Consider the following 26,486-nt stretch of genomic DNA (forward strand, 5'->3'; position numbering starts at 1 on the left):
ATCATTTTTATTTAATAAAATTTATTTGAGCATCACTGTCAACCAGCACTGTAATTTCCCAAACCATCTTTGTGGCTTAATGTTACATTCAGGTACCAACAGCATTGGGATAGTACCTTATACCACAGCCTGCGTGAATTTCCGTTTTACCCAGAGCTTCTTTCCTGGGACGTAGTTAACTTAAGCAGAGTACACATGCCACCTCAGCAAAAAAAATATTTGGGAAATACTTGTCAAGAATACCTAGTGAAAGCTTCAGTGTTTTCCTTAATATCATTATGTCTACAGTTTATATGTGCCCAGGCTATGTCCTGGTTTCCATGGCAAATGACTTTCTGGCAAAACAGGTGGATGTTAAGACAGCTCCAGATTCAGTTCTAATGGAGTTGATCCCTTGTCTCATTAGTTAGCATTATTATCCTGAAGTTAAAACTGTTACTTTATTTAACAGTTAAATGTAGACTTCTGTGTTGGCCAGAGAGCCTAATCATTCCACAAATACTGTGCTAGGCTTTGGGTGGTAACTCAGTAATTGGTAGAATTTATTGTGCAGTTCCTATGTATCAGGCCATGAACATTTTGTATATATTATCTGATTATTTCAGTGAATGTTTGATGTAGGTAACTGTTATGTCCCTATATTATAAATGAAAAAAGCATAACTTTCCCAGGGTCACAGAGCTAGTAAGATACAATTCCTGCCTCCAATAGTAGATATTATTTCAAGTTCCAAGTAATTTACAAAGAAATATAGGGCAGAGAATAAGAACTTCCAAAGTAACTAGAGATTATTTGATTTTTAAATCTCACAAAACCAAATCCTATGCATTAGAACAATATTTCAGCAAAAATCTTGTTATCTGGCTCTTTTACTTATCTTATTCATTGGACTTGGATATGCCATTGCTGGCTATTTCTAAAAGTAGTAATATTTTCAAATAATAACCAAACATTTAATACCACTACTACCTTTCAAAAGGGGCTGCAAATGACAGTTCTACACAATGACAATTATCATATTTTTTCCAAGGTTTGAAGGAGACAATACTCATTTAAGCATTTAGATTCTAATACATTTATTTGAAAATTAGTTTAATAACATGGTACTCATACTCCACAGTATTCAAAGCATTCACACTGTTGGGGACATGTTATAATGAAGTATTAACTAGAATAACTAATTCTATATCTGGTGGTCTGCCTCTTCTACATTTATAGAATTCCTATTGCAAATCAAATCATACCTAGTTTTCTTTATATTAAATCAAGAAAATTTGAAAATACATTCTTATTTATTCTTGGTGGTTTGTATCTTGAGAGCAAAATCTTTTATGTGTTTGATTCCTAAAAACTTAAGCTGTATTTTTATTGTATCTCTTTCCTATCAGTTGTTTTCTTGGTGGAGAAGTGAGGGGTAATACTATTTTTTGGTTAAAAAATTTTTTTAATTATATCAAAGAAGAAACAGACTTCTCCGCCAAAAGTCTAGGAAGTATATTTCTTTGAATAAAGGAAACTTAAAATCAGGATCTTCTAGGGTAAATAAGAATTTTAGTAGTGTTATAAACTCTTTATGAATCTTTAAAAATTTCTTTCTGAAAGATTCTAAGTGAATGGAGTTGCATGGCTGGCCTGAAATAATGAAGAAGTGAACTACTTTTCTAATATAACATGAAAATAACAATGAAAAACATCCATTTGCCCCTACACTTGTATGAAGAATACCTAGTGATAGCTTCAATGTCTTCCTTAATATCATTATGTCTACAGTTTATTTGTGCCCAGGCTACGTCCTGGTTTCCATGGCAGGCTTGTTAAAATCAGCTATTACTGCTTTCCTTCCATGTGAAGAAGATGGTAGGAAAAAGGATAAGAAAATTAAACATTTCTTTGGCTTGACTTTTTCTTTAACTACCAGTTTTTACATTTTCCACTGGATAAAACTCTGGTCATTTCATTTTCCAACATTATGTCATCAGGACTCTTATCATTATACAGCACCCAAAAGCATAGACTAGAATTTACTACTTTAAAAGTGAAATTGTTGTGTTTGTGTTTACAATTTGTTCAAAGGAAAGATTAAAATGTTTACTCGCTACTCTTGTTGCTTTTACCATTACTAGAGCTACTACTAGCCCTAGTTGGCCTCAAAGTGCTGCCAGGTGGTGAAGAGGAATCTGGGAAGGTTAGCTCTAATACTTTAATTGAAGTCTGAGAAGCAGAGGTACTTGTACTTCTAGATGACCTAGAAAAAAAAAACAATTATTATAAATTTAATTCAAAAATGTATTTTTAATAGAGACCGCCCCTCATTAATTGTGAAAGATACCATAATTCCACAAGTAATTAAAGAAAGCAAAAAGTACCTAATATTAAGAGTGCTAATAATAAATTTTTAAAGCATGACCATTAATATGAACAAATCAGTTTTTTTTTAAGGGAAAAGAGGATAATGTTTTAAACCAGTAGAAAAATAGTTCAACAAATGCGTCTATAAGGAAAATGTTTTCAACTGTAGGTAATTTAGAGATGGAATCATTAAGCATTCAAGGTTTGCAAAATTCATTAAACATAAAAGGTAACAAAAAGAGGGGCATGGGAGTCTGGGTATTGGCAAAGTAATTAAAATGATAGATTATATGAGAAGAAAGTGATTGCTGATGTTGAGAATCTTTTCATGTCTGTTAACCACCTGTGTCCTTGTAGAAGTGTCTGTTCAGGTCCTTGGCCCATTTTTTAATTGGATTTTTAAATTTTATTTTTGGTGTTGGCTTCTATAAATTTTGGATACCAACCCTTTATCAGATGTATCATTGGCAAATATGTTCTCCCATTCAGTGGGTTGTCTTTTCATTTTGTTGATAGTTTCCTTTGCTGCGCAAAAACTTTTTATAAAGTTTGATATAGTCCCATTTGTTTATTTTTCCTGTGTTCCCTTTACCCAAGAAGATACATCAGAAAAAATATTGCTATGAGAAATGTCTGAGATTTTATTGCCATTGTTTTCTTCTAGGATTTTTATGGTTTCAAGTCTAACATTTAAGTCTTTAAATCTATTTTGTGTTTATTCTTGTGTGTGGTGTAAGAAGGTGGTTTATTTTCATTTTTCTGCACGTATCTGTCCAATTTTCCCAATGCCATTTGTTGGATAAACTATCTTTAGCCCATCGTATGTTTTTGTCTCCTCTGTCAAATATTAATTGACTATAAAGGTATAGGTTTATTTCTGGGCTCTATTCTATTTCATTGATCTATATGTCTGTTTTTATGCCAGTACCATGCTGTTTTGATTACTATGGTCTTATAGTATAGTTTGATATTAGGTAGTGCGTTGGACCTGGAAAACATTATGCTAAGTGAAATAAGCCAGTCAGAAAAAGACAAGTACTATATATTTTCACTCATACATGGAATTGAGTGAACAAACTGATCTACCAAGCAAAATAGAGACAGATTCATAGGTAAGAGAGCAGACTGACAGCTCTGGGAGGGGGAAGCTGAGGGGTGGAGAGATTGAGCAAAAAAGAAGAAACAGACTTCATGAACATGGACAACAGTGTGATGATTGCACGGGGGGCGGATAGGGGGTGAGTGGAGGTGGAAGAGGGTATAGGGGGGTAAATGGTGGTGGAAAAAAACAGAAGAAGAAAGTGAGAGACCTGTTTAGAGGGAAGAATGGTGGGGTCATTTGAAAATCAATACTAGCTATACAGTTCTGAAATGCTAAGTTTCAAAAATGTATGTTTTATGACCATATAGGGTTGTTCAAGTGCCCACCCACGATGTTTATGTAGAAATGGTTCTTTTTATTTAAAACCTATCTTTCAGGACATCCTTTGATCTTTGTAAATCCATATACGGACTAATGAAAAGTAACTGGCCATTGAGTGTAGGAGATAAGGGCCTTTTATTTTGTCACCAAAGCACAGAGTGTTTATTGAACATCCCTGATGATAAAATTCTGGATTAACACTAAACTGCAAAAGTAAAGAATAATTTCCTTTTCAATTCATTAAAGTGGCATAAATAAAGTCAAATCCCAACTGTTTATCTGTCTCTACATCTAAGTTGCCCTTTTATGGTTAAAAATTTCCCCCCTGCCCTCCACGCAGGGTTGAACATGCTAGACGTAACCTCCAAAATGTCACCCTGCTTTATCCCACTGAGCATTCTGTTCCATAGTGGAAGTGGTGGCACCAGACACAGGTTGGAAAGAAAGCTGCTCTGCTGGCTGTGTCTGCATCTGTGACACTGACAACCAGGTAGGTAAGGATGTAGAGAGGACCCGCAGGTCCAGCCACTGTGGCAATGTAGAAGTGGCTGGGCTGGCTCACTGCGGGTAGAGTTGAGGGGATGGTACTTCAACCTTCTGCTTACCTTGCTGATAATAGTGAACTCTGTGAAGAAGATCTAGAACTCTGACGACTGCCTTTTGTACCAGCTGTAGGTAGTTCTAAACCATTCTGGAAGAATATTCAATAGCAATCATTAGTACCACTGCATTTTAGAAGGAGAATATTTTTAATTAGATTTCACTTTGATGAATGCCATGAATTATTTTCATGAAGTGTTTAAGAAATATTTATATTTAACTAGAAGATACAGTTACTACCTGTCGAAAGTATGTTTGAAGGATAATACGGATCTCAGCATTTTCTGTGACGTCAACCAACATTTCGTCAATGATCTTGTGAAACTGTTTCAATTCACGAAGGTTGATGTCTTCTTCTGCTAGTGTTTCGTCTTTTGTGTCTTTCATAAGACGGATTTCCTTGGTGAGTTTTGCACACTGTTGGTCAACAGTAGTTAGTTATTATATAAACCTATTTTCCAGAACTTACTATTCTTTAATGGATGAAGGAGGATTTGGGCTTACCATTTGGAACTTCAAAAAATGTAAATATGGCAGGTCAGTTTTTTTACAATATCAATACCTGTTTAGTTACTCTCTCTAATTTTGGCTTCTGATCCTCAATTTCTTTACTTAGTTGAAGTGAATAAGCCTGCTTCTCTGATAGTTTTTCTTTGACATTATTTGTTAAATGTTCTATAACGTCTAAAGTATTTTCCATGCTCTGCAGAGAATAAAGTATTAAAATATCAGAATCAAAATAAGTTTTTAATTTTTATAACACCATTTGTCAAGTATTCATTTAATGTTAACTCATTTATTTGTGCATATACTATACATTCTATTGGTATATAATATGTATGATGGTTTTGTGGATTAAGTGTTGCATATAATTCCACTGGAAAGTATTTTTATGGTACTTGGAAAAATTAACTCAAAAACTATTGAACACATGCAGTTTTCAGAAATTCACAATTCATCTGTTCAACTTTATTAGCAAAAAATCTAGTTTATGTAGAGCCTGCTTACCAAGCATCTTGTTTTCTCTTTCAGTGATATGCTTTAGTAACTGCTTTGTACTAGGTTATTTTTATCTTTCAATTTCTTTTTGTTTTATGGAGCAATCTTTAAGGTGATTTTTAAAGAATTAAATGAAAAGAACATTAAGTAAAAGAGGAATAGATTGTAATTAACTAGGAATGATTCATCAACTAATTAACAAGTGATGATCAGGAGGCCATCTTCTGCTTACCACTGGGATTTTATCCGTTTAATGCTTTAATCACTTATTTTTCCCTCATTTAAATGAGACATCTCTTACTATCTACTTTTCTAAAGAATTGTCTTTGTACAAAATAAGAAAGTAGACATAATAATAATAATGACAGTTGACTTCTACTAAGGGCTTATTATTAAAGCTTGTAAAACTTACCTTGATATCTTCCTGTAGTTCTCTGATTTGTCTTTGTTTGTATCTGTATTTTTCATCAGCAGCTCTTTTCTGTTCTTCTAGTTGAATTTTTAGTTCATACTCATCACCTAGAATTTATGGAATTTTTAGTTTAAATTTTTACTATACTGTGTAAAAATGATCAAAGTCTTACATATATTAATTAAAGTTCCTACACTTTTCTAATGAAAGGTTAAATTCCTTCTGTCTTTTTACTGAAAAACATTTTGGGAATATGTAGTAACCACTCTTGTTTAGTCAACACAAAACAACTAATGTGCTGCTCTTTTCTGCATATTGGAAATTAATCCCCTAGAGAAGTGATACGCTGTACCATTAGAATTAATAGTGGAAATAACACCTGAGCACTTACTTTAAGGGGGTGGGGAGGAAGTTTCTGACCTAGGCAAACATAACTATACAACTCCCATTGCATGTATTCATTTAAAAATGTTAACTCCTACGTACTAGAGGGAGTCACTTGTTTAAAAGATTGTTTGTAATTGTTGTTGCAACTTTTCAGCACTTGCAAGGTGTTTTCTAGAGCACAGATTTCTTTTTCAGCTTTGTTGATCTTAGCATCCAAACTGTCCCCTTCCCTTTGAAGTTCTTCTTTTTCTTGAGCAGCCTATAGAATACAGAATAAAATGATTAAATAAAAGTATTTCTCATGGAGGAGTATGTCTGTTTTCAGGGCAGGAAATTGTTAACTCACAAAAATACCCATTTGCCTTGAGATTCACATAAAGCACCATTTCTTTCTTTCACTTGATTTCCAGTAGAAGAGCAAATCCTCCAGTCCTTCAAATACAGCACATAGGATCAAAACTCTGAAGGTTAGCATGGCACTTATGCAAGAATGACATACAAATTTGTGAAGTGTTCCATATTTTTAAAAGTGAAAATACTGCATGAGTCAACTTAAATGGAGTACCTCGAGCAGTCCAATTCATGGAGACAGAATGCTGACTGCCAGGGTTTGGGGCAGGGGGACATGAGTTATTGTTAAATGGGTAAAGTTTCCATTTTAGGTGAAAACAGTCCTGGGGATGGGTGGTGATGTTACATCACAACAATATGAATATATTTAATACCATTGAACATACACTTAACATTGTTAAAAAGGCAAATTTTAGGTATATTTTATCACATTTTTGTTTCAAGGTAAAGATAATTGTGATTAATTGCTAGAAAAAAAATGAAGTTTTATAAGTGAGTTTAGTTATAAAGAAACAAAGTCTCATTTTTACACATCTGGCCCATGTGAAGTGTTAGACATAAAACGTGTAAGTGCCGCACAACGAAAAATGTAACTGGTAAGCTCTGAACCCTGGAGAAGGTGAAGTGTAGGACAGCCTTGGTTCATTTAACATACTGGCATTTATTCAGCACCTTCACTGTGAACAATTCTCTTTCCTCATAAAACTTGCCTGTTTTCCTGAGAAGTGGATTAGTATTACCAATCATAACAGCAATAATGATGATAGCATTTATTGGGGGCTCATTTTGCTCCAGGCACTGTCTTAAGAGCTTTTTTTTTTTTCTCACTCTTAGAAACCAAAGTAACTATTAACCATCCTCATTTTGCAAGGGAAAACTAAGGGTACAAGTAGTTAAATAATTTACTCAAGGTCACCTGCCTAGTCAGTGACAGAATCAAGATATGGACAAAGACTTAACACTAGGGCTTTTAGGTAACTCATAACAGCCCTTGGTAGAGAAACTTAACTGGAACTGTAACATCTGCCTTCTTCCCAATGCTCCACAAATTAGAGCCTGCCTCACCCCTTGGAAACCTTCAAACCCTAAGAAGCAAGTCCTGTTACTATTGGGCAGAACCCTGAGGTACTAAAGGCTGATGAGTTATAAAAGGGTAGGATTTTCTGAGGAAAAGTGGCAGGTTGTCACAGTTAGTGTATGTGTTAGGAGCAGCCTCAAGAACTACAGTAAGAAACTTGGAAGATTATGTAATATAAGTCAAAAGGGAGGGAGTGTCCAGAAGGGCCTGTTTCTTAACGGTGAAAACTGAGATCTGCTACTCCTATGCATGTATGAAACAAGAAGAACGAGATAAAAGTCACAATTTCCATTCCTCCTTTGTGGTGGTTTGAATAATTTCCTAAACTTCTCCATAAAGGAAATCACACCTGTTCAGGGTATTTTCACATAAAAATATGAATACATTCAGGAAGGGAATCAAGTGCAATTCCTAATCACTCCTAAATTTTCCATTAGGGATTCCTAGGTAAAGATAATCATGAGATAGCAGACAACTCTGAAACATCAGAAAGAACAGAGCAGATTCACCTGTTTAGTTTGTCTCCTACCTAATAGGAAGGCAAAGAACAGCCTCTCTTCCTCTCTCAATAGCTGCCACTCCAGGACTGCAATGGGAAATTGGAGTACAAGATTTCAGAAGTGGTGTAACTCCAGGTGATGATAAGGTCTAGCGGGTGTGGCCATGAGTGGTGGCTACAGTGAAGTAACAGCATTGAGCCTGAAGTGTTGAATGGATTGTCACATGTATGCTAAAGACACCCAGAGTAGTAGTAGGTCTCAGGGTAAAAGAGATTATGAATCTTGAATAAATGAGAGAAAATGACAGGACACAAAAAAAGGCCAAAATAAAAGTGTCAAAGAGTAGTCCAGACCTCTCTTTGACCTCACAGACTGGAGGTGTATAAAACTAATAGCACTTTAGTATTTCCATTAGCAACTAATGTTTTGTAGCCCTAATTAAGTGCAGTAGCTACCAAAGTGCTATAAAATTTGAAATTCCATGGTAAAACCGCCATTTCGGTTGTTAATGAAGAAAGGATACTTAATTCTATCACAACTGTAAATCGATTAAGATACCTTTATTACATAGTAGGCCTGTGTCTTCTCTTCTCCTTCAGGGGGCAGCATAACAACAGTAAGAATTTCATATCTATTCTTCAGCTTATCGATTTTACTTAGCCGCTCGTGAAACTCAGCACTAATATGGAAAGAAAGAAAAACACTGGAAAACAAATACTTTTTTAAAAGGAGTGTAGTGTTCTTATAGAAGACATTTGTGCTTGTATCACTACTGTACTAAGTATGTTCTCACTTTTCAGTTTTATAATTCAGTGTGAAGGGCCTCAGATTTCACCCTATTTTAAGGTAACAAGTTATCCTACCACAGTTTCATGGGTGCTGGTGGAAGACACAAGATTTCCTGGTCAGAGGAAAAGAGCTTCCTGTTTACGTTGGTTCCCCTTGCTCCCAAATCACCACGCAGGGGAGGAGGGGCTCAAAGGAATGCCGAATACACAGTAGGTGTATATCACAACTGAGCAACCTCAAGCTTAGGTAATTAAATATTTTATAATAGGAAATAAGCAAACATACCTAACCTTTGCTCCAGAGGGAGATACTCAGTACCTCTGGATTCTGAAGCTGTTCACTATGAAAACATCTTTTAAATGATAATCTAATGCAAATCAAAACCAGAATGATATATCACCTCAAACCACTATCAAACAAGAAATAAAGTATTGGCAAGGGTGTGAAGAAAATGAAACCCCTAAAGCACTGCTGGTGGGACTGTAAATTGGTGCGACCATTATGGAAAACAAAAGATTAAAAACAGAGCTACCATGTGATCCAGCAATTCCACCTCTGGGTATACACCCGAAAGAATTGAAAGAGTGTCTTGAAGAGATATCTACATAGCAGTGTTCATAGCAGGTGGAAGCCACCCAAATATCCATAGACAGATGAACGGATAAACAAAATGTGATATATACATACAATGAAATATTATTCAGCCTTAGAAAGTAAATTTTGTCACATGTAACATGAATGAACCTTGAGGACATTAGGCTAAGTAAAATAAGCCAGTCACAAAAAGACAAATACTGTATAGTTCCACTTTCATCAGGTATCTAAAATAGTCAAATTCATACAGACAGAGTGGTGATTACTAAGGGCTGCAGGGAGGAGAAAATGGGGAGTTAGTGTTTAATGGGTAGAGTTTCAGTTTTACAAGATGATAAAATTCTGGAGATCTGTTGGACAACAATGTGAATATGCTTAACATTACTGAACTGTATGCTAAAATATAGTTAAGATGGTAAATTTTATGTTATGTGTTTAAAATAAATTTTTTAAATAGTCTAGAACAGGACAGTTAATGTCTCTCCTTGCAAGGCATGCAGAAACATGAGAAACCCATGGTTTATATTCTTAAATCTGCTGATTAAATTCTTTCCTTTTCTTTAGTAAATTTATATTTTATGAACTATTTTAACTTATCCTGTAACAATATTAATAACGCCAACATACACATGGCAACAAGGAGGGCGATGCATTTGCCTGCTACAACCACATGAAAGTGAGCCATCCTACCATGGTGAAAGGAAATCTTCAACCTATCAGTTTTCCCACTACTAAGGAAAGTTGAAGATAAAACGTATCAGCATCAGAAGTTACAGTTTTGCATCCAAAAATATCCATTAAACAAGAACAGGCTGCCATGAAAAGGATTAATGAAGGAACAAATTTGCAAATAATTTTCTCTTTTCAATTTCCCTCATTTATTTTTAATTACAGTTGACATAAAATATTGTATTAGTTTTGGGTGTGCAACAGTGATTAGATATTTATATAACTACTGAAGAAAAAGATGAAATTAGAGATGGAGAAAGAGAAAGAGAGGCAGGGAACAAGGTAGAGACAGAATAGGGGGTAGGGAGAGAGGAAATGAAAATATCTTAAAAAGTTGAATAAAAAGAATAGAAAATTTAAAATGAGAGAAAAGTTAAGGAATCTAGACATGAAGGCTGATCTAAGACCAACATCCACTAAAGAGCAACAAATAGTTGAATAGAATAGGATGTGAGAAAAAAAATTAAAGAAGTAATAAAAAGTATTTCCCTGGCCCGAAGAAAGACTTCAATGAAGTAATTGTAAGAGCTCACAAAGAGTTTCAAACAAGAAAAATAGAGAAAGATAGAACACCCAGATACATAAGAAAAATTTTAAAACCCCAAAGTAAAAAGTTGTCCCATGCTTCCAGAAAGAAAACAAAAACCATGTTCCCTACAAAATAAAATAAATAAGCCTGAAATCAGATCTCTTATAAACAACACTATAGAAGAATATGAAACAATGCTTTCAAAGTTCAATTAATTCAAATAAGGAGTAGAATAAATATGTCTTAAACAGGCAAGGACACAATTTTCAGAAAAAGATCAATAATGGAAAACAAATTCAGAACATACTCCAGAGAACTTGAATGGAAGTGCAAGAAAATAGGATGACAAAGAATATACAAAAGAATACTAAAGCAAGAAACAAAGTAAAACATTAAGCTAGATTGAAATTACTGCTGGCAATTGGTGGAACAGTTCAAAGCAAGCTCTAAAAAAGCAGTTCTTTTAAAAGTAGGGACATAACATTAAGAACAATACATAACAACCTGAAATGATAATCAGTGATTTCAACAATACATGAAAGATAGAGATAGAAAAGGCAGTAGTAAAAAATGCTAAAAGTCTTAATGTGTTTTAGGAAGGGAAAATAATACAATCAAATTAATTTTCAGTATTCATAGAAAAATAGGAAAATTAAAGTTTCCTTTGAATTTAAGAATAACCAACAAAATAAGTAAAATTAGAATATGTATCCTCTAAACAATGAAAGAGGAAAAAAGAGAAAAAGAAAATTTAGTGAAATCAATGAAAATAACAGAAAGACAAAAAGAAATACAGTAGTCCCTCTCTATATCGCGGTTCACTTATTGTGGCTTCACTGTATCGCGGGATTTTAAAAAATATTATATTTAATTATTTGTCACGAATTTTTCGTTTTATCGTGGGATTTTGCAGTACTGCATATGTTGTTTAAGTTACATAGGTTTAAGAGTGTAGAATATGTTTAAGAACATAAGTAGTGTTTATAAAAGTGTGGAAAAGGTTAATAAGGAAGTGGGAAAGGTTAATAAGGGACTGGGAATGGTTTATAAGTGTGTGGGAAGGGTTTATAAAGCCTTAAAATATATATAAATACTAAAACAAATGTAAGGTTCCTACTTCACGGATTTTCACCTATCGCGGGGGGGTCTAGAATGTAATACACGTGATAAGTGAGGGAATACTGTATCTACCAATATGATCCATATATTCCACTTCTAGATATTTACCCAAGAGAAAAGAAAGCATATGTTTATACAAGAACACAAATGTTCATAGCAGCTTTATCTATAATAGCCAAGAACTGGAAACAATTCAAATGTTTAACACAGGTGAATGTACAAATAAATTGGGGTAGATGCACAGAGTGGAATATTATTACTGTACTTGACAATAAAGAGCCAGGTGTCTGCCTGCCTCTTGCTTTTGTACAGCCCATGAGCCAAGAATGGTTTTTATCTTTTTAAAAGCAAAATGGTTGAAAAAATATATATAGTTTATGAAAAATGAAAATTCTATGAAGTTCAAATTCCAGTATCCATAAAGTTTTATTGGAACACAGCCATCCATGCTCATTTATTTGCATATAATCTATGCCTGCTTTTACTCTACAATGACAGAATTAAGTTGCAACAGAGATCATACGGCCTAAACCTATAATATTTAATATCTGGCCCTTAAAGAAAATTATGTGGAATGCAGATAAAATAATAAAGGGAATTGTTTTAGCCTTCAAATCTGAAAATTAATTAGTTAAGCATCTATCTCAAGAAGTTAGAAAAAGGAGATCAAAATAATCCCATAAAAAGAGAAGAAACAACAATAAAAACGATAATTAAAAAATAGAAGGAAAAATAAATGTGAGAGCAACAATTGATAAAGTAGAAAATGAATTCAAAATAGAAAACATCGGCAAGATTTGATTTTTTTTCAAAGAGCAATAAAATTCATTATTTGCAAGACTTATTCCATCCAAAAAAGATATAACTCAAATTAGGGCTGAAATGTAGCTATGAAACAAATAAAATATCATGAACAACTTTATGGCAATAACTTTGAAAATTAAATGAAATGGAAAATTTTTCCTAGGGAAATATATAATTTACCAAAACCAGTTCAAGAAGAAGTATAAAATCTCCAAGAACAAATAAAATGAACCAAGAGTTGAAAATCCTCCTTAAAAAGCTCCAGCCCTCCACGAGTTTTATCAGTGAGGTCTCTGAAAAATTTCTACTCTTTTACAAACTTATTCAGAGTACAGAAAAATAAGAAATAAACAAAAATCATTTTATAGAAGTAGACATAACTTTAGTAACCTGATAACTTGCAAGGGCTGTAGAAAAAGGAGAATTATAAGCATAGATGAAAAATTGTATTAAAATAGTACCCTCCCCAAACTAGATGTATACACAATAAATATGTGACAAACAAGCTGCGTTTATTTCAGAAACATAAGGTTGTTTAACTTTGAAAAATCAATCAATATATTTAATTATATTAACAGATTGAAGGAGCTATATATCAATGAATGCAGAAGCAGCATATAATAAAATTCAACATCGACTTCAAATTAAACAAATTAAAACAATCTCTGGATAAAGAATAAAAATGGGTGGGAATACCCTTAATATTATAAAGAGCAGCTCAAAAAAGTTTCCCACAGTCAACTTCATATTTAATGATAAAGCAACAAAAACTTTCCCTTTGCTTTCAGGCACAAGACAAGGATACCTGGAATCACCACTACTATTCAGCAGTGAACTGGAAGAAAAGTTATAAGATTGAAAAGGAAGACAAAAAACTGTTATCTGCAAATGATTGAGTAAAATATATAGAAAATGCAATCTAGATCAATTAGTAGAATTAACAAGATTTTAAGCAAAGTTGCTGGATACTTAATATATAGAAATCAACTGGATTTTTATATACAAATAAACCAGAAATGAAATATTTTAAAAAGAGATAACGCTGAAAGTAACATTAAAAAATTAGCATGTAGCCAGGAATAATCTTAAAAGATATGCAAGATCTCTAGGGAAAATTTGCTTTAATAAACAGTTATTAGGTACCCATAAGGGAAAACATGTTAATGAACCCTTACACAATCCATACAAAAAAATCAACTACAAGGGAATTAATGATCTTCATCTAAAAGGGAGAATCTAAAGAATGAGAAGGTAGCCAAAAGAGAGAATAAAAAGCATAGATTTATGGCTAAAATACATCCCATATATTATATTAAAAGGCTTTCAAATGAATAAGAAAAAGAGGGACATCCAAGCTGGTAGAGGGAGGAGTCAGTTCTTCTGACATCATCCTTACGTTTCCAAAATTCATTAGCAGTATAGAAAATTCTAATTATTACCTGATGTTTTGCCGTTCTTGATCAACATATCTTATCTGTGATGCAAGCATTGTTTTGTGAACCTTAATTTCTTCAGTTCGTTCTTCCATAACTGTTTGTAACTGCTGTTTCCTTTTTTCTAGAGAAAGAACTTCTTCTGCTTTACTGTGAAGCATTTCACGAGTACGTTTAACTTCAAGTTTTAAAAGATTGTCTTCTATCATCAAATCCTGTCAACATAACAATATTGTCAAATATTGAAATAATTATTTTAAAAGCTAACAAAAATATTCTTATTATTGTTACAAAGGTCATACATGAAAATATACATTTTTCTAATTTGACCATTAAATATATTAACCATGGTTAAATTTAGATTGTTGAGCCATGACTCTGGATTTTCTTTTTTCCTTTTCCTTTCTTTCTTTTTCATTTATTTAAAAAACAAAAAACAATTTGTGGTTATTCCAAGTCATTTATTATAATTCAATCTTAAATTCAAGTTTTGCTTTAAGAAAAAGGGAATAAATTTTTTTAATTGAAACTTAAAATATCCTAAAAATATATAAATCCCTATAAGTGAGCATTTTTATATCCTAAACTAAATCTCACAAAATAATGTGCACATAAACTTTTATTTTAAAACAGTTCTATCATGAGCAGAGTACTGGTAAAGAGTACACAGATAATTTTCAGAATAGAAAGCCCAGAAACAAACACTCCAAAATATAAGATTTTACTTTTTCAAAGATACAGTTTTTTAGTTGGAGAAAAGATTATATCCCTACATTTCATATGCACCAAAAATAAATTCTAGATTAATGAAAAAACTTAATGCAAGAGATAAAACCAATGTAGGTACTAGTAAGAATAAACACTTGTTTGATGTTTACTGTGACAAAGAAATTTCTAAGCAGGGAAAAGCACTTAAATGTTTGATGTTTAAAAAAGTTTTTATTGTCAACTATTTCAAAAATTCAAGAGGAGAGAAGACTTCCAAGCTCATTTTATGAAGCCAGCATTATCCTAATTCCAAAACCAGGTAAAGACACTACAAAAAATGAAAATTGTAGGCCAATATCCCTGATGAACATAGATGCTAAAATCCTCAACAAAATATTAGCAAACTAAATAGAGCAATGATCAAAAAAATCATACACCATGATCAAGTGAGATTTATTCTAGGAATACAAGGTTGGTACAACATTCAAATATCAATAAATGTTATTCACCACAAAAACAAAATGAAGGATAAAATCCACAGGATCATATCAATAGTGCAGAAAAGTAGTTGATAAAATCCAGCACCCAATTATGATAAAAACTCAGCAAAGTGGGAACAGAGGGAACATACCTAAATAGAATAAGGCCATATATGACAAACCCATTGCCAGCATCATAATCAATGGGCAAAAACTACAAGTGTTCCCCTTAAGACTGGGAACAAGACAGGGATGTCCACTTTCACCTCTCTTATTCAGCATAGTACTGGAAGTCCTAGCCATAGCAATCAGACAAGAAGAAGAGATAAAAGGCATCCAGATTGGAGAGAAAGAAGTAAAACTGCAAATGAGATGATATTGTACATAAAGAACCTAAAGATTCCACCAAGAAACTACTAGAGCTGAAAAATGAATTCAGTAAAGTAGCAAGATTCAAAATTAATATCCAGAAATCAGTTGCATTTTTATATGAAAATAATTAACTAAAAGAAAAGGAAATTAACAAATCCCGTTCACAATAGCTTCAAAAAGATTAAATGCCTAGGAATAAACCTAACCAAGAATATAAAAGACCTATACTTGGAAAATTATAAGACACTGAAGAAAGAAATTGAAGAAAATACAAATAAGTGGGAGCACATACCATGTTCATGGATAGGAAGAATTAACATCATTAAAATGTCAATGCTGCCCAAAGCAATCTATAGTCAACAAAGTTCCTATCAAGATACCAATGATGTATTTCACAGAACTAGAAAAAATATTTTTAAAAATTATATGGAACCACAAAAGGGCCCACATAGCAATAGCAATCCTGAGAAAGAAGAACAAAGTTGGAGGAATCACGTTACCTAATATCAAACTATATTATAAGACCATGGTAATCAAAACATCATGGTCCTGGCAAAAAGCAAACAAATAGATCAATGGAACAGAATAGAGAGCCCAGGAATAAACACCTTTATATTCAATTAATATTTGACAGAGGAAGCAAGCACATACAATGGGCTAAGGATAGTTTATTCAATAAATAGTGTTGGGAAAGTTGGACAAATAGGTGCCGAAAAATGAAATTAGACCACTTTCTTATGCCGCACACACAAAAAAATTCAAAGTGGATCAAAGACTTAAATGTTAGGCCCAAAAACCATGAAAATCCTAGAAGAAAATATAGGCAATAAAATCTCAGACATAGTCTGTAACAATATTTTTTATGATTACCTCCTCTCAAAGGAAACAAAAATAAATAAATAAATAAATGGGACTACACCAAACTAAAAAGTTTTTGCAGAGCAAAGGAAATCATCAACAAAATAAAAAGGCAACCCACTGAATGGGAGGACATATTTATCAATACATCTTATAAGAGGTTAGTATCCAAAATTTACAAAATACTTACAAAACTCAATATCCAAAAAAAAAAAAAAAAAAAAATTCCACATAAAAAATGGGCAAAGGACCCAAATAGACACCTCCAAAGAGGACATATTGATGGCCAATAGTCATATGAAAAGATGCTCAACATCACTAATCATCAGAGAAATGCAAATTAAAACCACAATGAGATATCACTTCACATTGAAATGAAAAATGAATTTTTACATACTAAAAAACAATAAAAATTTAAAGACAAATGGAAAATATTGGCACTACTTATGATAGAGTTAGTGTTTTTATATATGAAGATCTTCTGCAAAGCAATTTAAAAATATAAACCTCCTAATGGAAATATGGGCCAAGAACATAAACAAGGAACCCAAAAAATAATTATGGAGCATGATATAATTTAAAAGTTTTAAACATTTTTATTTAAACATAAATATTTTAAATTTTATGTAATGTTTAAACATATGTTTCAAAATGTCACCAAATTTTACAGGGCAGACTAAAAACAATGAGATACTCTGTTGGACCATAAAACTGGCAACAATCTTATAAACTATAAGGTCTAGCTTTGGGGGTGGTGAGTGAAATAGAATGCTTACCCAATGCTACTACAAGTATCAATTTAACCCTCTAGAAGTCAATTTTCCTTAAAAATAGTTTTAAGACACTGTAAATATTCATTCTTTATGAATTTTAATTATATAGCTACAGATTTATCCTAAGAAATTAATTGAACAACTGTACAATGATATATGTGCATAGAAAAGGATAATACTATTAGAATAGTCAAACATTGGAAACAAAGCACAAATCAAAAAAACAGGAGATGGCTAAATAAATTACAGTAACTTCATGCAATGGACTGTAGGAAGTCTCCAAATATATACTTAAGAATATTTAATGTTTGGAAACATGTACAATATATTAATCAATTTTAAATAAATATATATATATATATATTATATATACATATATATGTATATATCCCCCTGGCTGGTTTGGCTCAGTGGATTGAGCGTCGGCCTGCGAGCTAAGTGTCGCTGGTTCGATCTTCCAGTCAGGGCACATCAGAGAAGGAAAACTGACTCCAAAAAAACCTCCGCTGCCTTGCGGCATACCTCTTCAGGGGAAAGGCTAAGGGAGTAAACCCCGACAGAAAATCTGGAGCCGGAGTCCCTAAGGCGGTTTGACATTGTAGTCAACACCGGCAACTCCTGCGGCGCACCTGAAGCCAAGCTGTATTGACTCCGTCTTTCCCTTGGACCCTTCAGCTGCGAAGAGAGGGGGGTCTGCTGCATGGGCAACAGCAGACCCTCCATATCACCCTGCCCAGGCTCTGTAGCTTCAGCTTCACTGGAGAGGACACTCCAGCGTCATCACAAGATGTCGATTCAACATGGGAGGAGACAGATACCGTGTCACTCCCGAGTTGGACTGCACAGCCATTCTCGGCGGTGCAGATAGACTCTTAAGAAGCTACACCATCGTCTCTCGAGACGGACGGCTGCCGCCGCTGACGATATGTATATATATAGCCAATTTTTTAATACTGGAAAGAAATAATATACTTTTATACTGTTTTTCTTGTGTACAGTGACTACAGTAACTTATTTTGTTCTTTATAATTTGCTGTATTTTTAAATTTTTCTATACTTAGCATGAAAACATGTGGTCTTAAATAGTATATACAATATGATTTTATTGCACCTGTTTAAAAGCTTTAACTTTATTGAGTACTTTCTCTGATCTGTCATTGAAAAGGTTTAGTTCATTTATTTTATTCGTGAGGAACTGTTTTTCATCACAATTTTTACTGTTTGACTTCTTGATAAAGTAAAGATCATTCTGTAAAAAGGAAAAAAGGTACATAAATATAATTTTAAATAACAATATTAAACACATACTATTAAACATCTTACATTAAATTACATGCTCCATTAAATGTAATAATCAGATTTTTAAAAATCTTATTCTTCATGTGCTAATATCTCTAATATAATATACATAGATATTCATATACTTTTTTTCATTTTTATCATCTATTTATGTTTTGGGTTTACTTTAAGTATGTGTGGTTACTGTTCAAAGTGAATTCTTAGTTGATCACCATTTATGGGAAGAAATGGGAGAAGGGAGCCCAAACTTTGGTTCAATACATGGTTCACCTTCTAGAGTTCATTATTTGATTCAACCCAAGTCCCAGAAGGTAAAAACATTAACTGTATGAAAAAGAATATGGTCTTGGTTAACATCACAAGCTCTGAAATCAGATGATAGCAATAGCTACTTCCTTAGGTTGTTGTGAGGATCAAAGAAGTTACTGGTAAGAAGTATGCACAACAGCATTTGATATATAGAAAACTCATGTATTATTTATGATTATTATTAAATCGCATATTGCTAGAGAAAAAAAAAAGCCAGGTAAAAATCTAACTCCATAGGATGCATAAATGGGTAATACATACATAGATACCAGTTTTCTAGCTTTATATCAGTTTGTATCACTCCTCCCACCCTGAACCCAGAACAAGGTGTATGCTCTTAGCCCCTCTGGGTACCTAAAGTAAAAACTTTCTAGTTCCAAGTTTCAGATCCCACCTCCCCTCCCTCTCCCTGTCCCATTGTCTGTATGTTTCTGAGGTTTAAACACCTAAGGCTGCAGCAACACAGTAAGAAGAGGAATTATTTTGTGTAAATATGTGATTTTATAAAACTATCTTTAAGAACAAAAATTCAATTTAAGGTGAATTTCACCTGGAATAAATTAAATTCTGTTATGCAAAATAATAGATGGAGTAGCATGGGAGAGGGAATGCAGAATGATTTTACAACCTGATGCTACTATTGGAAGCAACCTTCATTGGAAGGGTACTTTTAGAATCTTCAAAAATTCACTTGCATTTCTATTAATTTACCTCTCTATCAAAACCAGAGTTAGAATAGGTATAAGTACTAAGCAACTAAATAATGGACAGAGCCCCAGGATAAAGAGGGAACAGAAGAACACTACACAGCTCACCTTCTTAGGTTTCTTTGGCATTAGTATTCTCATACTCTATATAATTAAAAAATACCATTTACTGAGTACCTGTTAAAAGCCACTATGTTAAGATATAAACTGTCCTCTAATTTTCCCAAATTCCCTAAAATAATATTAATATTTTCCCATTTAATAGATGAATAAACTAGGGCTCAGAAAAGTTAGGAGTCGTATAACCTTGACATTCAAAAGTAATTCTTTGATTCCAAAACATGTGTTCTTTTCTACTAAACCAAGGAAACAGTTAAAATATATTTCACCAGATACTCCAAACCAAAGTTTTGTCATCATAAAATAAAATTTGTTTTAATGTAAAAATGTTAATAGCTCCCTTTCTCCTTTGTTAGCTCTAACGGAATTCAGGGCAATTCTCCTTAGAGTCACTAGAGGACACTCATCACTAGGCCTTCCCAGCTGTTTTAAAAACGAAACCATTTGGAGTCCTCACCCATTCAGGCCCAGGCTCTCACTCCTTCACTCTTCCTCTCCAATTAAACTTTAACGTAGGTATTATATTAGATAGGTTCTCCTAACATAGGTTTTATATTACCATAAATATATTAATAAACCTAAAGATTAAGAATATTTTCACCGTATTGACAAAATTGAGTTATTTGAAATATGTAAATAAGTAAATATTTGAATAACAATTGATGACCCATAAAAAGAGCACCTTCTTTTAGAGGTTATTTCATGCATAAAAGGTAATCAAGTTATCATGGCAGATACATAATAGAAAACTGGAATTTATCAATGTTTTAAATCACTAAGAGTATTTTGAAGTCACTGGAACCAGGGATCAAATCCTAGCTCCCCATGTGTTGTACTAACTATGTAACTGTGAACAAGTTACTTAATCTGTAAAACAAGTAATATCTTCCTCACAAAATATTTATGAGGATTGAATTAAATTAAATACAAAAGGCATGTGATATATAGAGCATATAGTAAATGCAGAATCAATGTATAGTTACATTTTCATAGTCAGGATAGACATATGCATATCAGTTCATATATTTGTTATATATGTGAGTAACTTGGCAACCATCTATCCAAAGTAAAGTCTTAGGAACATGTTCTCCTACAATAGAATGACTAATAACTACCATATCTTAAGCATAAGAAGTATTTTGGATAAGTTACATTAAGCTTCTTGATCTGTGTTTCCAAAAGGCCAAATGTAGATTTTTTCTCTTCCAACATCTTTTTAAGTTCAACAATTTTTGTTTCGAGAGCTTGTTTTTCTTCTGAATTAATTTCTCCCTTTAACCGTGACATTCGGCGTTCCACTTGTTGAATGTGAAAATCCTGTTAGTTTTTAAAAATAAGTTAGTAAAGAGAAACAAATAGTGCAAACCATTTCTATATATATAAAGACACAGTAAAGACTTTCTTATGAGTTGACCTCAGTGTCACAATTTACTAAAGTCACTTTAAACCAGTGGTTCTCAACCTTTCTAATGCCGCGACCCTTTAATACAGTTCATCATGTTGTGATCCCCAACCATAAAATTATTTTCATTGCTACTTCATAACTGCAGTTTTCCTACTGATATGAATCATAATGTAAATATCTGATATGCAGGATGTATTTTCATTGTTACAAACTGAACATAATTAAAGCATAGTGATTAATCATAAAAACAATATGTAATTATCTATGTGTTTTCTGATGGTCTTAGGTGACCCCTGTGAAAGGGTCATTCAACCCCCAAAGGGGTCACGACCCACAGGTTGAGAACCGCTGCTTTAAACCTTCAATAATTTAGGATAAAAATCCTTCTTACACTAGAAGGAGAAACAGCAACTTATTCTTCAAACAACCAGCGTACATAACAGTGACATACAAGTAATTTCAAAATATAACAGTCATATAGGGAACTATTTATCATACTACCATGATGGAGCCTGAGTAAATTCATTGGATATACATAGACATGAAGTTTTGAAGGTACATTTTAGAGGAATGCAAAAAATTATATAGTCATAAATTGTTAGCCAAAAAAGGCTCAAAACTTCTAATGAATTATTTTTAAAATTATGTTTTAGCATCTGCAATTTTGAGAAACTAAAATTATATTAGATGGGAAGATTAAGATGTAGAGAGGGAGGACATTAAGAAATTAATTAGATAGATCATATAAATAGAAGAATAAGAAAAAATTTTAAAAATACTTTCAACTTATTAGTCTAGGGATGGGGGTGGGAAAGCCTAAGTCTGCATGACTAAAAATCAACACACAGTTTTTCTAGGCTTCAGACATCGAACTTGTTTTGTTTTATTCTGCGTTCTGCATTCAGTTGGCCCAGGTTCCTTTAAGACATGATTCTTCCTCGCTAGAGTTGTCTATCCTCTTACCTATTTATTTCAAATCAAGAAAAAAATAGCATTTAAGGCTTCGTCACCCTACTATTGACCTAACATGGTATCCCATCTTCAATATCTGTCTATCCCTCCAAAAGTGCTTAGAAATCTTTGTTTTCTCAGAACACTGCAGTATCTTGCATCACAACTGTAACAAATCAATATGGAAGATAGTCATAAGAGTAACATCTACCTGACTGTACATAATTTCTTGCTGCTTCAAGGTTTCAAAATCCAGTTTATGTAACTGATGGTTGAGGTGCTTTAGAGAGGAACGGGTTCCTTCAATTTCTGATACAACAGCTCTTTCTTTCATTGTCTCAGTCTGTAATTCCTGAACTTTCTTAAATAGCACATCTTTCACTATGTTCAATTGAACTTCCACTTCCTGATGATAGGAATAATAGTGATTAATGAAATTATAATACCTTAAAATATTTTATTTTATAAACAATATAATTTAGGGGCTCATAATGAACCTTCAGCATTTTAGCCCTAAAGATATAAAGGCCTTCCCACAATTTCAGTAAATCCCCAATTTTTCTTATAGTCATTCTAGTAAACCAGAATAGTAGTTCTCTATTAGATCTGCCATCTAATTTCTGTCCCACCCTGGATATAGAACTTTGCCAGTCCACTGGTTTCCTTAGAAAGTAAAATATCTGGAGACACACAGCATGTAAGTTCACAAAGTTTACCAAGTCTTGAGGGTCTTAGAGAATAGAAATCACATCATCCAATCTCTGCCTTCTTTGGGTCACTATCCAGTGGTGAGCAGGTAAATGTTTAACCACCAGCTTTCCAGTGGATGAGAGATAAGTGGGAAGAGGCTGATTTTCATGGTGTAAATGTAACGGAACCCCTGGGCTTCTCCGATTGAAACAGAACCCACGAGCTGTTTAGTTAGGGGCTCGATTGCCCGCTGCCAGAATTATAACTCTCAATACCAGAGTTTGGTGAAAAGAAAAAGAATTGTTTATTTGCACATAGTTCTGGCTCCCCCTCCCAGACCTGGCCAGTCAGGAAAGTCAGAAACACCGTTTCCCTACTTTCTAGGCACAGTTCAGCTTTACCAGTAGCTGCCAGTCATTCAGTTCTGATGGGGGAGGTTCTTTCTGTGCTGTGGTGCCCTTCAGATCTCAATGCAGAACCGCCTGGATTCTCAGCCTCCTTGTAAACTGCCTTCTTCCTGCAAACCGCGTGGATTTCCTCTCCTTCTCAAAACCGCATGGCCCAAGCCTCTTCTTAAAGCAGCCTGAGGCCTCCCTTAAAGCAGCCTGGAGACCTCCTCCTCCAAGCCACCTGGAGGGAGCACTTCTTAAAGCAGCCTAGAGGCCTCCCTCAAAGCAGCCTGGAGAGACCCGCTCCTCCTCCTGCATGGAGGGAGCACGCCAGCTAAAATGTCCGCAGTTGCTTATATATCCCTGACTGCGTCCTCTGACGCAGTGGGTGTTGCAAACAGTTCTGACCATTCACAGAATCCTATGCAGGCTCTGTAGGCTCCTTTCGTACCATCCCACAGTCCAAGACCCCTCCCATCTTCCAGAGCCTTGGAAGTTTCAAAACAGATCTTTGTGCAACGAAGTTTCCAGCAACTAGCCCCAGGCATGCAAGGCATCCTGAAAGCTGCTTCCTTTTCCCTATCTCCCAGCCATAAACTCTGGGGTTTGTTTTTGGACTCCCCTGTTTCTGTAACATAAATACTCCCACTATAGCCAACTTCAAGCTACTAAAAATGATTCCACTAAATGCAGAGTTAGGAAGAGAAACACAGTAGTAGACCATTTATGAGTATTTTCATTTTACAACATAATCTTAAATAACAGTGAAAGAATAAATAATAGTAAAATAATTTGGAAGTAGTGAGTGCTAAGTATTTATTGCTTTTGTTTTTAATATAATTTATTTAATTGCAAGACTATATAGTAATTTAATTTTTAATAGTAGCTATGCTTAGCAGCTAATTCGCAAAATTCTGGAAAATTTAACTATCATTTCTTGTGAGCTGGTAGGGCTGGCCCTGAAACACTACTGGCACTACCTCTTGCCCACACATGCTTCCAGCTGGCCTCCCTCCACATGCAATCCACATTCCTACTGCTCCTTTATAGGAGGCAGATCTGTCTTGTCCTCAAGGCTTCACAACAAATGTATTCTAGACTTCAAATAGAACTATGACAAGATCTATTGAAAGTTGTCATTTTAAATAATTTCCCTCTGTGCTCTTATACCCAGATTAGCATATTTTCCTTTGGCAACCAATGAACCTCAATATAAAACAATAGATGTCTGTGATTAACACAGTTAAAATGTTCACAACTCAAGAAATGTAATCTGATATAATCATATAAAATGCTTCATTATTTATATAATAGACTGTAGGGGATGGTGAAAGCTGGAGTTACAAAAGGAAGACCAACTTGGTTTGCAGGGATCAGGTATTTGTAAGGTCTTGCATGATTGTCTACATTTGCTGATGGGTCAGGTATTTGCAAGGTCTTGCTTGACTGAATACGTCTGCAACATGTAGCATTTTGATAATGAAAGCTGGAGCCATGGGGGCTGGAAACAAAGCAGGAGCAGGAAACAGCCTGGCTAGTAGATTAGAGCAGGAGCTGCTTGCAAGATATCTGAGAACACTCCGCCTACAGCTTGCTCAGCAGTTTCTCATCGGTTTCGTTTCTTAGAAGTTTCTCTTGTTAGTTTTACTTCCTGACTGCTGAAGTCAGTAGCTGATGTATTATAAATAAACTTGGTGGACTCAGGCCGGTGTTATTGTCTCTCCATCCAAGGGCAATGGACCACCTGACCCCAGCTTTGCGTTAATCTTCTGTCTGTGTTTTTCTTTTTTTCTTTTTAAAGTATATTATATTACGTTGTTACAATGTCGCGATTTTTTCCCCCTTTGCTCCCCTCTCCTCAGTAACCCCTTCCTTCCAGCAATCCCACCCCCCTTAGTTCATGTCCATGGGTTGTGCATATAAGTTCTTTGGCTTCCTATATTATTCATAACTTCTCCTTGTCTATTTTGAACCAACTAATTATGCTTCTTAATCCCTGCACTGTTTTCCCATTTCTCCTCTTCCCACTCCCAGCTGATAACCCTCCAAATGATCCCCATACCTATGATTCTGTTCCTATTCTGGTTTGCCTAGTTGGATTTTGTTCTTATTTTTTAGATTCAGTTGTTGATAGTTGTGAGTTTGTTGTCATTTTAGTGTTCATAATTTTGATCTTCTGTTATTTAAGGAAGTCCCTTTGACAATTCATATAATAATAGTTTGGTGATGATGAGTTCCTTAAGCTTTACCTTGTCTGGGAAGCACTTTATCTGCCCTTCCATTCTAAATGACAGCTTTGCTGGATAGAGTAATCTTGATTGTAAGTCCTTGCTTTTCATCACCTTGAATACTTCTTGCTAGTATCTTCTTGTCTGCAAAGTTTCTTTTGAGAAATCAGCTGAAAGTCTTATAGGCACCCCTTTGTTGGTAGCTCTCTGCTTTTCTCTTGCTGCTTTTAAGATTCTCTCTTTATCTTTCGCCTTTCACATTTTAATTATGATGTATCTTGGTGTGGTCCTGTTTGGGTCTAGCTTGTTTGAGACTCTCTGTGCTTCCTGGACTTGTATGTCTATTTCCTTCACCAAATTTGGGGAGTTTTCCTTCATTATTTTTTCACATAAGTTTTCAATTTCTTGCTCTTCCTCTTCTCCTTCTGGCTCCCCTATGGTTTGGATGTTGGCACATTTAAAGTTGTCCCAGAGGTTCCTAAGCCTCTCCTCATTTTTTTTCAATTCTTGTTTCCTCATTCTGTACTGGTTGATTGTTCTTTTCTTCCTTATATTCCAAATCATTGATTTTAACCCCAGTTTCCTTCCCTTTGCCACTGGTTTTGTGTGGATTTCCCTTCGTTTCATTTAGCATAGCTTTCACTTCTTTTCTTATGCATTTGCCATATTTAAGTCTGTGAGAATCTTTATCACCAGAGTTTTGAATTCTGCATCTGTTAGGTTGGCTATCTCCTCACAGCTTAGTTCTTCCACTGGAACCTTGATCCGTTCCCCCTTTTGAGCTGTACTTCTCTGTCTCCTCATCTTGACAGGCTTCTGTGTTTGTTTGCCTCTGTGTCTTAGGTAGAGCTGTCACTGCTGTTATGTTGTAAGGGGCAGAGCCTTAGGTATTCGTCAGTACAGGGCGACCTGTTTCACCACACTGTGGGGCTGCATGTGGGGGAGGGGTCTGAGAAGGAACAATGCCACTTGCTCAGCAGTTGCCCCTTTTCCAGGCAACTTCTCCCACTGTCAAATGGGACTGGCGCCTCTCTAACTGTTGCCCTGGCTGTTCCCAGAGTGGGTGGGTCTGCAGATGTTCTCAGACCGTGGGGTCCCTTTA

The 26,486-nt window shown here is 34.4% G+C and overlaps 1 protein-coding gene and 1 pseudogene across 1 annotated transcript in view; one reads left to right on the forward strand and one right to left on the reverse strand.

The window, feature by feature from the left end:
- Positions 1 to 1,108: 1,108 nt before the first annotated feature.
- CCDC39 (coiled-coil domain 39 molecular ruler complex subunit) overlaps positions 1,109 to 26,486 on the reverse strand; it is a 48,375-nt gene continuing 22,997 nt past the window's right edge. The window contains exons 10-20 of the mRNA XM_090274286.1: positions 22,289 to 22,483; positions 20,874 to 21,038; positions 18,398 to 18,535; positions 14,103 to 14,311; positions 8,658 to 8,778; positions 6,270 to 6,429; positions 5,784 to 5,890; positions 4,935 to 5,075; positions 4,613 to 4,789; positions 4,378 to 4,463; positions 1,109 to 2,245 (exon numbers count right to left, since the gene is read on the reverse strand). Of these exons, the coding sequence (XP_090130412.1) occupies positions 2,089 to 2,245; positions 4,378 to 4,463; positions 4,613 to 4,789; positions 4,935 to 5,075; positions 5,784 to 5,890; positions 6,270 to 6,429; positions 8,658 to 8,778; positions 14,103 to 14,311; positions 18,398 to 18,535; positions 20,874 to 21,038; positions 22,289 to 22,483 (1,656 nt within the window). The 3' untranslated portion in view covers positions 1,109 to 2,088. The remainder of the gene's footprint in view (positions 2,246 to 4,377; positions 4,464 to 4,612; positions 4,790 to 4,934; positions 5,076 to 5,783; positions 5,891 to 6,269; positions 6,430 to 8,657; positions 8,779 to 14,102; positions 14,312 to 18,397; positions 18,536 to 20,873; positions 21,039 to 22,288; positions 22,484 to 26,486) is intronic.
- On the forward strand, positions 6,600 to 6,695 carry LOC150020938 (U6 spliceosomal RNA; annotated as a pseudogene).

The sequence above is a fragment of the Furipterus horrens genome, unplaced genomic scaffold (assembly GCF_987537825.1).
Source record: "Furipterus horrens unplaced genomic scaffold, mFurHor1.1.pri manual_scaffold_1, whole genome shotgun sequence".
In the NCBI taxonomy this organism is placed as follows: domain Eukaryota; kingdom Metazoa; phylum Chordata; class Mammalia; order Chiroptera; family Furipteridae; genus Furipterus; species Furipterus horrens.